Source organism: Nicotiana sylvestris, chromosome 11, assembly GCF_000393655.2.
Source record: "Nicotiana sylvestris chromosome 11, ASM39365v2, whole genome shotgun sequence".
In the NCBI taxonomy this organism is placed as follows: Eukaryota; Viridiplantae; Streptophyta; class Magnoliopsida; order Solanales; family Solanaceae; genus Nicotiana; species Nicotiana sylvestris.
This window is the reverse complement of record NC_091067.1, coordinates 135,410,400-135,422,906: the sequence shown is the minus strand read 5'-3', so window position 1 is coordinate 135,422,906 and position 12,507 is coordinate 135,410,400. Positions and strand designations below refer to the sequence as shown.

At 35.7% G+C, this 12,507-nt stretch overlaps 1 protein-coding gene across 1 annotated transcript; it reads right to left on the bottom strand.

The window, feature by feature from the left end:
* Positions 1 to 1,283: 1,283 nt before the first annotated feature.
* On the bottom strand, positions 1,284 to 3,961 carry LOC138881682 (uncharacterized). Its single transcript, XM_070161932.1, has 2 exons — positions 3,073 to 3,961; positions 1,284 to 1,858 (listed from the first exon to the last, which is right to left on the bottom strand). The coding sequence occupies exons 1-2, from the start codon at positions 3,959 to 3,961 to the stop codon at positions 1,284 to 1,286; spliced, it is 1,464 nt and encodes a 487-aa protein (XP_070018033.1).
* Positions 3,962 to 12,507: the final 8,546 nt, after the last annotated feature.

Below are 12,507 nucleotides of genomic sequence, written 5' to 3'. Positions count from 1 at the left end.
CGGAGGTGAGTGCAAAATAGTAGTTGTAGAGCTTAGGTGATGCTTGGAACTCCATTTACACAACAAGTGTGCCACCTTGTTGCTTTTGTGGAAACTATGCCGGATCACTGGATTCCCCAATTTCTTCAGCAAGTACTTGCATTCTAAGATAGTGTTAGTATAGGCGGGGATATATTGTATTGAAGCAGTTTAATTATATCCGTTGAATCAGTGTCAATCTCCAGTGGTGCTAGTCGTTGTTCATATGCCAAATTCAAACGTGCCTGGAGTGCTTGCAATTCTGCATGTGTGGAGTTATGAGCTTTGATCCTATTGAAGAAGCCTATAATCCAGTCTCCACCGCTGTTTCTAATTACACCCCCAATGTCTCCCGTGTTATGTTTATCCATGGAGGCATCAATATTTAGTTTGTACTTGTGAGATGATGGTGGGTACCACTTGATGTGTACCAGAGTTTTGTGTATTGTGCCTTTATAGTTGGATGCTAATAACTTAAATTCAATGGCTCGTGTATTAACCATGTGATAGTTTATGGTGTTTGAAGAATTATGAAAGCAGTTATTGTTTCTATTTAGCCAGAGGTGCCATATTGCAAAAGGAAATACATCCTCCCAGGTTATGAAGCTATGGTTAGCCGGTATTTGGAGGTTTTTAATAGCTAAAAGCCAGTATTTGTTGCGAGGGATGTTGTTCGTGTTCATGCCTACAGTCTCCCAAAATATTTGGGCTACGGAACATTCTAGGAAGATGTGAGTTATGGTTTCTTCTGCTCTCTTACAAATTGCGCAAGTATTCTCCATTGTAACTCCGATTTGCTGAAGGTAGGAGTTTGTGGGCAGCCTATTTTTAAAACACTGCCATAGGAAAAATTTGATTTTATTTAGGGTGTGTAGTTTCCAGATCCAATCATAATCAGTTGTTTTTAGGATGTGTTGGTGCAGTACTTTGTAGACTGAGTGGGTGGTAAAGGTGCCATTTGTGTTTGGCATCCACAGGGGTGTGTCCACTGCATAGGGGTTTTGTGTGAGGGGGCTGGGAGTGATGTCTGAGGTAATATTGGTGGGTAGTTCAAATGATATTTTTGACCAGTCCCACTGGTTATTTACCCAGACCTGATCAAGAGCTAGGTTGCTCTCATTTTTGGTTAGAGGACCATGAATGATTGAGCGGATGTTCGTTTTGTTTGGGGCCCAGCAGCCGTAGTAGAAGTTTAAGGATTTTCCATTTCCAATATCCCAAGCAAGTCTCTTGCTGATGGTTTCCCACCCTTTCATGACATTTTGTCAAATGAAGGAGGTGGCCTTGATATTGGTCCTGTTACAGCTGTTCTGGATTAGAGTATTTGCCCACAGTGTGGATGGGTTGGTGAATAGTCTCCAAGCCAGACCTGCTAGGATGGCTTGGTTTTTATGCCATGCTTTTAGTATCCCTAGGCCACCTAGGTCCTTTGGAAGGGTTACAACATCCCACGAAACGTAATGGATCTTTCTTTTAGTAGCGGTTGTCCCCCAAATAAAATCCCGCTGGATTTTGTCAATTTTGTAAAGAGTTTTCTTTAAGAGGGATATATATTGCATGTTGTGGTTAGGGATAGCATTGAGGGCTGCTTTTGCAAGGGTTGCTCGTCCTGCAAGTGTCAGAAAATTTATTTTCCAGCTAGAGAGCTTATTTCTCAAGTTGTCAATTACAAATTGAAAATCCAATGGTTTGGGCCTATTATTGATAATTGGGAAGCCCAAATATTTTTCAAACTGGGTGGTTTGTTTAATGTTGAAAAGGCTGATTGTGTAGTCTTTTAGGGTAGTGGAGCAATTACCGGAGAATAGAATTTTTGATTTATTGTTATTGATTTTGTGGCCTGAGAGGGAGCAAAAGATTGTTAGAGAATGATGAATAGAATTAATTGTTTTCCTATTTGCTTGGGCCATGAATGTTAAGTCGTCTGCGTAAAAGATATGTGATACTAGGGGTCCTTTTGATCCAATTTTGATTGGGTTCCATAGGGAAATATAGACTTGGTAATGTATGTAAACTGATAGCAATTCCATGGTAGGGATGAACAGATAGGGGGATAGTGGATCCCCTTGTTTGATCCCTCTCGATGGTTCAAAGTAATTTATTTGGCCCCCATTGACTAAGACAGCTATTTGACTAGTGGTTATGCAGTTCATGATCAGGGATGTGATTTTTGGTGGGAATTTAAAGAAAATGAGGGCCTTGTACACAAAAGACCATTCTAACCTATCAAAAGCTTTTTCAAGGTCTATTTTAATAATTAATTGACCATTTCTCCCTTTCTTTTTCTTTGAATTGGTTGATCACTTCTTGTATAATAATTCCATTATCACAAGCCCTCCTACCTTTTAAGAAACTTGCTTGACAAGGACTGATTAGTTCAGGAAGAAAAGGCTTGATCCTGTTGACAATTATTTTGGCGATTATTTTATAGGCCTATTGGTCTGAAATTATTGAGATTGTTTGCATGTTTAAATTTGGGAATGAGGCAGAGGAGAGTTTGGTTTATTTCCCTGGGGATTCTGGATAGGGAGAAAGCTTCTTTGCATAGTCGTATGACAGAAGGACCCACAATATTCCAGTGACGTTGATAGAATATTGGGTGCATGCCATCCGGCCCCGGGGCCTTGTATGGCTTGAAGGAGTATACTACAGAAATGATTTCATGAGTGGTTAGAGGTCTATCTAAGGATGAGAGATTTATATTGGAGAAACTTTTGTGGGCACTATTGATAGTATTCCATTCCGATAGTGTATGGTTGGTGGTGAATATGTCTTTGAAGTAGAGGTATGTGTGTTCAATGATTTTTTAGCAATCCGTAATCCAGTTATCTGAATTATTTTTAAAAAAGGAGATACTGTTACGCCTTCGCCTGTTAAGGATAGATATGTGAAAATTTTTTGTATTTGCGTCCCCCTCATTGAGCCAGTTTATCCGAGATCTAATTTTCCAATGATCTTCCTCTAGTCGGAGGATATTGTTATACTTAATAATAAGAGTATGTTCTAAGTTTCTAAGGTAGGTGCTAAAGGTGTAGCTAGGTGAGGTTTGGATACCCTTAATTCTAGCAAGTAACCTCTTCTTATTAGCAAAGATATTACCAAAATTTTGGGCACTCCATTCACTAACATTATCTTTGAAGTAAGCTTGGGCATCATTAAGGTTTCTATTATTCCAGCTTTTCTCAACAATTTTACTAAGCTCCGGGTGGCTTAGCCAATATTTTTCTAATCTAAAAGGTTTTTTGGTAAATGTCCTAGTGTTTGTAAGTCTAAGTAGTAAAGGGTTATGATCTGAGTATGTGTTTGGGAGATGTGTAACTAGCACTGAAGGGTATTCTTCTATCCAGGACTCATTTGCAAGGCATCGATCTAATATTTCTAGTATGAGACCTTGCCTTCTATGGTTGGACCATGTGTATCTAGTGCCTTTAAAACCTAGATCAATTAAGTTACAGTGGTTGACACAACACCTAAAATCTAAAGATCTATTTCTGTTAACACTTCTGCCTCCCCATTTCTCATTTTGATTTAGTACATCGTTGAAATCACCACCCATCAGCCAGGGTCCTTTATAATTTGCAAAAATATTTTTAAGGTTATTCCATAAGTCTAATCTATTTACCAAGGAGTTGCTAGCATAAATAGAACTAAAAATCCAAGGATTATAATTTGGCAATACCCGGACTAGTGCATGAAGCTCTTGGTCAGTTTGCCTAACTCTCTCCACAGCTACCAACGTGTCAACCCACATGATCACCATTCCTCCAGCTCGGCCAACACCTGGATTTTCTATATAGTCAGAGAAGTTGAAATCTTCCCTAAGGCTTGCATGGTTGTCCATTTTTGTCTCCAATAGTGCCACCATGCATGGATTGTGGTTGTTGACAAGTTCCCTAATGTTGCGTCTGAAGTCTGCATTGTTTGCACCCCTTACATTCCACATGATTATGCTAGTAGGTGTATTCATGAGAGAAGAATGATTTTGGAGGGTAGGGACATAATTATTTCCCTTCATGAGGGGGCTGCCCCTTAGTGTTGGATTCAGTAGCACTGCATATTTTTCTTTCATGGTATTGATTGGTGGAGTTATCTCTATTGAGCGCTTTTGGAGTGCTACTGGACAGTATAGTATGTATTTCCTATCCTCCCTCTCCGGAAAGATCATAAGGGCTATATCTCTTATTGTTGATATTTCTGTGAAAGAGCTTCTTCCTAGAGGGGGAGGTATCACTATTTTTTCTGCCTCTGGAATTTCCTAGTCCACGTTTGGACCTTGTTCCATTGGAGGGGCCATATGAGTGGGAGGTTGTGTTTGTTGCGGTGTCCAAGGGAAGAATAGAGGGTCCATCTCTATCACCTCCTATGATGGGAAAAAAAGGGAGGTCGAACATTTGGTTCATGTTCAGGAGGGGATTGAAGTGTTGTGGGAGATTCCAATGGTTGTGCATTGTGTGATAAAAGGCAGGGGCTACTACTGGGGCTAGAGGGTCGAGAATATCTGTCATCCACATATGATTCATGTAATTGTCCATGACCATTCTCATCCCCTCCGCCACTACTTGTGCTAAGAAGTTTGGGTTTTGTATGATTATCATGACTTCCTGCCCCTCTTCATCATTGAGAAGAAAAGGGCTTGACCTTGGAGTCCTTGCTCGATCCATGAGGTAGGTTGATGATCCGGGTGTTGTGGCTGAGTTGCATAAACTAGATTCGATTTGTGCATGGGATTGTTTGGATTGTTGGAATTCATTGTTGGAATGTGGAAGGAGTGTCTGGGCACTTTGTGAGTTAATAGTGCCATTCGAGACCTTTTGTTCAGTGGTAGTAGAAGATTTGGCATTTGATTGTTGGGAGTTAATTATTAAAAGGTTTTTGGAGGGCTGCTGAAAAGGTGAGAGGAATGATTGTGTATCTTTTGTATTAGATTCAAGATAGGTTTTGCTATTTGGACAGTGTCCATTGACAAGTGTGTGCATGTATAATTCATGGTGTCCGATTTGTCACCTGGATATTGAGGGTTGAGTGTATGCATGGAGCGATTAGTGCCTAGGTTATAGTTGTCATTAGCTTCTAGACATAATGGCAACTTGTCATGCAAGTGTACTGCATGGTTATTTGTTGAGGCCACGTGATAGACACGTGGCATTTCAGGTGTGGCTTGGTTTCTTGGATGTATTGAAGAGTCTTTGTGTGAGGGAGAGGAAGGGTTTTGTTGTTTCAGAGGAATATTTGTCGAAATTTCCATCTTTGTGTCTTTCTCAAGTTCCTGAAGAGATTCAAATTTGTTATTGAGAGGTTGGGATTGGCTGGGGATGTGATGGTCTGTTATTCTAGTTGAGTTCCCAGTTGAGTGCATAATTTTTTGATTTTTGACAGAGTGTGTTGGGGTGTTTCTTAAAGATTGGGATTCATCAGTTTCTTTCGATCTATAGGAAAGTTTTTGAGTGTGGAGGTACTTACATGTGGCTGCTTCAAGATTTTGACCTTAATACCTGTGTGTCCGTTTTGAATGCCTTGGTGAAGAGGTCTCTGTGGTGCTATGCTGCTCCTTGTTGCTGCTGGGTGTGGTGTGTTTGCATGTGTTTTATTCTTCTTATGGAACACAACTGTTTTCCACTGGTTAGTTGGGGTGTTGGGGTTAACCGACGTGTGTTGTAGGTCTGGAGATGCTGGTGTAAGTTTGGTGTGAGGGCAGTGGTGGATAGTATGTCCTAGTCTTCCACAGGCTTTGCAGAGGATGTGCTCTCCTTCATATATGATTTCTTATTTGTAATTGCCTATGAGTATACAAGATTGGACTGGCTCTTCAAGTTACATTTTAATGTATAGTCGTGCGTATCTTCCTCTTAGTGTTGCACTTGTACATGCATCAATCTTCAGTAGGTTTCCTATGGTGTTGCCTATTTTTTTTAAGTATAATTGCATCATAGAACTCGGTGGGCAACTGAGGAAGACATATCCAAATGGCCGACCTCTCTTGGGTAGCATGTCTTGCTACAAAATTTGGTTTCCATTTTTTGAGGGATAGGAAGAAACCATTGATGAACCAGGGTCCATTTTGGAGTGCACTGGCCATATTTTCTTCTTTGTTGAACTTGACTATGAAATAGTCGGATCCCAGATCTATTAGTGGAAAGTTCTCTGATGGTTTCCACATTTCCTGCAATTTCTTCTTTAGGTATTGATGTTGTATTCGTTTGCCTAGTAGCTTAATGATCAGAGAGTATCTCCAGGGTAGATACATTCTATTTTTGTCTTCTTCTGTTAGATGAATTGTTCTTATACCTTCTTGCAAGTCGTTTGATGTTTGTGGTATTTGGTCCTCTGTTAATTGTTGCTCTTCCATTGTTTGTTCATCTTCTAGCATGTCAATATGCATCATGAATTCTGATGCCAGTAGTTTTTCCTTGAAGGTTGTTTGGAGGCATGCACTTGTGCCATTAGTAATTTTGGGTGTGATAGTGGTAGATGTGGTAGACATGATAGTAATATCTGGTGGCTTTGGCGGTATGTGCTGGGTTGTTGTTTCAGTTTCTTCTTTTTCCATACCAGATTTGAGAATCCTAAAATCTATACTACTAGTATCACCTACTACATACTACTGCTTTATTCCTACCATCACCCCCTTTCCTTGTCTATTAGTAATATTTTTGACTAAAATGAAAAAGAAAATGAATATTATTTTGTGATATATATAAAATAAATTTGCTGATTTATATATTGAAGTTGCAAAAAATTAAATATTTTATTTTAAACTCGCGAAAATGCAGATTCAATATCGAATGCAGCATATATAAGGTGCTCGAACAATGATGACTGTGCGAACATATCGTGTCCTCCAGACGATTTGTTCTATTGCCTAAATCATAGATGTGTTTGCATGCACACTCACAACTTCAATAATGTTGCTGATCACGAACATAGCGTAACAAAAAAATTCGCGAGACGTATGATGACAGAAAATGGTGATATTTTTGCTGATCTTCATGAAGTTTCATGATTCTATTAATAGGATTACTGTGAAAATTTATATATCTTTAAGGATGTCAATTTGATTCATTATTATATCCGTAGTATTTTACATGTAATAGTCTGATTTCAATAAAGACATTTTGCGAGTCTTTCTAAGAAAAAAAGAAAAATATATAATATTATCAATATCCTTCGCCATTTATGTTATAATTTTTGTCATACTTTATCGTTTAGCGATTTCATATACTTATGGAAAATAATGATTAGTTACTCCTTGCTTAGTCTATTTTTTATTCTTAATATGTTGTGTACCATTGCCCTTTTCCTAACATATTTTTGAAATAGGTGTTTATTTAGGGGGTATAAACACTTGTGTTACATTATGTAAATTGTATTTTTTAAAACTATTCTTTTTAGTTTTCCAATCTTCTGTCCTTCATTCTTGCAGATGCAAATTGCGGTATTAGACAAGGAAATGCTAGTTCGCAGAAATACTTTGGTAATGCAAGATATCTAATTACACTACATCTCTTATTTAAAAGTTTAAATATTATGAATTAACCTTTTTCGAAAGAAAAAAAGATCACATCTCCTTTTCTATTTTAGCAAGTTTATTTTGCTCAGACTAAGTAAATTGATTAGAATTAAGCTTGGGATTTTGACATAGTTACCAACAAAAATAAAACTATTTACCCTTGTCTACCCATTTGTTTTCCTACCCATAAACTAATTATATTTCCTACCCATAGTAGGTTTTGTGCGGAGTTTTTTCTTTATTCTCCAACTCTTTTTTATTTCTATGCTTCTTTTCTTTTCTGTTTTTTTTCTTTTCTCCTTTTCTTTTTTCTCGTTTTCTTCTTATTTTTTTCTTTTTTCCTTTTTTCCCTTTTCTAATTTCATTTAATTTCTTTTTTTTTTATATTCTTTTTCTCTTCATAATCTAATTTTATTTACAGTTTTCACTATTTTTTTTATATATTATTACTAAAGAAAAATCAAATTGTGTACCAATTAAATGTAGCTAATACAATCAAAAAAATATTAACTAACATATGATACCAGTATAGTATATATGTATACCAACAGAGCATATGATTGCTCTAGAATATTGCTGCAACTACCTGCAACTATACTATTGTACCAAAACATTAAAGGACGCAATAAAAGTATGAGAAAATTACATACTCATACTCATGTTGCAAGCTAAATATTCGCAAAACAACTTGCTGACTCCATATACTAACATGGTATATAGTTGTATGGGGTCGTTCCAACAATTGCCTATAATTATAAAACTATTACATAATACACATAATTTATGTCCATCATCCTACAAAAATTCCAGCACTGCAAATCATGTTCATATAAATAATTTCATAATAGAATTCACTTAAATTGCAGCTAAAACAATCAAAACAAACTACCATATGATACCAATATGACATATAACTATACCAACATGGTATACATCTTTACTGGTTAATTCCCGGCAACTATATGACTATACTACTATTACATAACACACATGCATAAAGAGAAAAATAAAAAAATAGTGTACCACATATTAATATAATAAAGTATTTCAAGAAATTATACTATATTACTATTATTAAAAGAAAATCAAATATTGTATCAATTAAATGCAGCTAATACAACCAAAAAATGATTCAACTCGCATATGATACCAATATAGTATATAACTATACTAATAGGGTATATAGTTGGAATGAATTGTATACCAAAATGGTTATTTGTATACTATTTGGGTATACAATACAAATTCGTCATCTTCTCTAGTTCAACTATATTTCAACCCAAATTTGTAAAATCTACTACAAAATCTCCATCAAATTGACTAAAACTTTAGCTACAACCTTCAATCAACTTTCCAAACAAACTCATCCAGGATCGGATCAAAACAATTAAAAACTCAAACAAACCAAGTTATGAGTTTCAAGTTTCAAGATCCTTCAATGATGGATTTAATTTTCTCACAATAAAATCTTTGAAAATTAGCATTAACATCATAATCAAAGAACAATACCCAATAAATTCCAACACCAAATACTTCAACACACATGAAAATTCAAATTTAGTTAGATAGTACCTTTTTTTTTAAACTTTTAAAAGATAAAATAAACTATGGAGCACAAAAAAAAGGGGGTGATGATAGCAGAAAAAAGTACAATACTAACAACACTAACCACTATTGAGAAAAGCTAAATATTCTTTGGCTTCTTTTTTGGATTCACACTTTTGCTGCTTAAATTAGATATGTCCATCGCATGCGAGAATTGGGTTGGTCGGGTAATTAGTTGTAATAGAATAGGTATTGATGTAATTACTTTTAAAATGGGTAATTACGGATAATTATTTTTGATTAGGTAGATATATAGGGTAGTTTTCCCATTAAGCTTTGTGTTAGAAGTTAGAACACCACCGTCATAGCAGCCTGGATCTTCAGTTCAGCTTGGCCCACTTCTTGAATCCAATTATGGCAATAGTAGAAATGATACCAGGTAGCCCGAATTGTTATTTAAGACGTATTCGGCTAGAAAAAGTAAATAGTGAATATGACCCGTTATATGTGTAAAGATCCCCTATGTTTTTTAAATTTTAGTTTTTCAATTTAATTTTTTGGGATACAAATACCCTGAAATTGTGATTTTTCGTTCAAATTCAGGACAAAATAAGTACAGACTAATTCTTAAATAATAACCCTGAGAATGACCGTTTGTGTACTCCCCCTACTAATTATAGAGTGACGTTTGGAAATTGGCTGGAATGATCTCTTTTTGGTCAGTTATTAGAGTTTACCTAGCTTTTAAATTGTATTGCACTCTTCAATTAGAAAATATAAGTTCGGATAAGAATATCCTGCCTTAAACACGGAAGAACTCCAGCTTACTAGAGTTTAAAAATCTGTAGTTTAAAACTCGAGGAATTGTTCCTGGATTTGAAATATGCAATAGAACTCCAGAAAAAAAATCATGAATTTTAAGCCTTTATTACTTTGAACTCCAGGAACTTTTCCTTGATTTGAAATAAGCAATGAAATTTCAGGAAGAATTCATGATTTAAAACTTTTTCTGGATTTAAAAGAATTCATGAATTTTAAACCTTTATGCTAGCAAATGAGACAAAAGAAGAAAAAAAAAATGGCGATGACTAGTGAGTAGAAAGGCAAGCACGCATGTCTCAAATAGAGAAGACAAGAAAATAAAAAGGGAACTAAGATATATTGGTAACTATACATAGTATATATATGTTTCCTCATCATTCTGAGGTGACAAGGAAACCATTAAAATGATTTATTGGAAGTTGAAACAACCAATGATTTGCATTATTGCATAAAACTTAGAAAAGATCGGAAAGAAATGCATTTCTCCTTTTCGGCGTCATGGGTTTCTGACTCCAACCAATTGTAGACATAATACTAGTACATATATATCAACGAAGGCGACCCAAAATTTAAAGATTACAGGTGTATTCTTTAATTTAATCAAACTTTACTTTGTATTCAATCAAACTATTAATGCATCACTTTTTCTAAGGTCACATACATTTATACATAATTTTTTTATCGAACTTTATCAGTGTCAATAACTTCTCTATATCGCATAGGTTTGGCTTTGTATGTTAGTATTAGATTGCACTGTTTGTATATATGCTAATTGATGGTGTCTTTAGACTCTACGAATGTTTCAGGCAGGGGCGGCTCGATATATTTTGTGATCTAAATTCAAATATTAATACGAGGCTTTTTTTTATATAAATAATTTCTATCTTAATTCAATATCTTTGTAAAGGAAAAAAAAAAAAGAATTAACCCAAATAATTGCTCGTCTAATCTCTTAAATTAAAAATAGCCGGTGGAAATATATATATATAATTATGTATAGTCAATATATAATTTATGTATATCGGTTAAAAAAAGTCCTTCAATTAATAATTATTATTGACAAATGGGATCCTAAAAAATTGGAGGCCCAAAGCACTTGCCTTAGTGGCTTGTACATTAGAGCCTGCCCTGGTTTCAGGCGAATCGTGCATATTTGAGTTCAAAGATTTGCTAGGGATAGAGGCGGAGTTAAATCTTTGAGTATATGGGTTTTAAATTTAAAAAAAGGTAGCTTATTAAATTTTGAATATATTATTTTATACATATTAAATGGATTTCTAAACATATATAGATGGTGTTTGGATGGCTTATTTTAAGTGTTTATTGGCTTTTAAACACTTTTTTAGTTTGTGTGGTGTTTTGCAATGATAAAAAGTGCTTAAAAGTACTTATTTTTAGGCATAAAAAGTACAAAAATAAGCTGTGAGCACGTGATTTTTGCCTCACGAAAATTACTCCAAAATAATTCAAAAAATAATAAAATAATTTTTGCTTAGTGTGCAATATTTTAGAATTTGTGTGGCGTTTATTAAATATTTGTGTTATGTCCGTAAATGTCTACTTTGTTTGTTAAAATGAAAAATAAAATAAAAATACATTCATAATTAGGATTTAATTATGCATTTAAGAGTAAATTAAAATAAAATCACAAAAACATGCATTTATTCTATTTTAAATGTTTCACTGTGTGATTAATGTTTTGTCTATGTGTTAATAGTTGTTAAAAGTAATTAATATTTTGTAAGAGTAATTTTGTTTTTATAATTTTTATTAGGATTTTAATAATTAAAGAATAAAATTGGAAATTGAAAAGAGTTGATTAAAATGTAAAGAAAAACGGACTGGGCCATTTATTTGACAAAAAATTCAGGCCCAAAACAATACATTTTACCCAGCCCAAGTCAGTCAACCCGAAGACCATCAAACGACGTAGTATAGGGCAAATACTACGCCGTTTGATGATGCCCGACCATTTAATTACAAATGCAAACCATACGACGTCGTATGGTTGCAATAGATCGGGGCCGTTCATTACTTCTAATCCAAGGGCTCCCAGGATTTTGACCTAACCCGTGATCCCTACCCGATCTAGTACCCGGGCCGACCCATTCCCCAACTAAACCAAAACGACGCCGTTCATGTAAGCATATAGATCATGGCCATCCATTCTGCCTGATCTAACGGCCAGTATCAATCCACCCCATCCCTATATAAATCCAAATCCCTACCCCGGCCCCCTAACTAAACACCCCCCTCTTCACTATTCATCATCCTCTCCGGAATCACACCCCTAACCCTAGCCGCCCTCATTCCCCATTGCCTGAAACCCGGTGGCAACAACGCCGCCGGTCACCACCTTAATACCCCTGAACCCTCTGACCTTCCTCTATCCAAATCTGTTAGTCACTTGGCTCGAATCCTCCTAAAGTTCTCGAATCTTCATTTGAAGATTCGAGCCAAACTCAACCACCTCCGATGGTCCCCAAATTAACACCGTATCTTCCCCTAACTACCCTAGCTATGGATCTGGTGTTGGTTTGGCTCGAATCACCTCAGAGTTCTTCGAATCATCTTTTGAAGGTTCGAACCAAACATGAACTCACTCAGATTCGTTC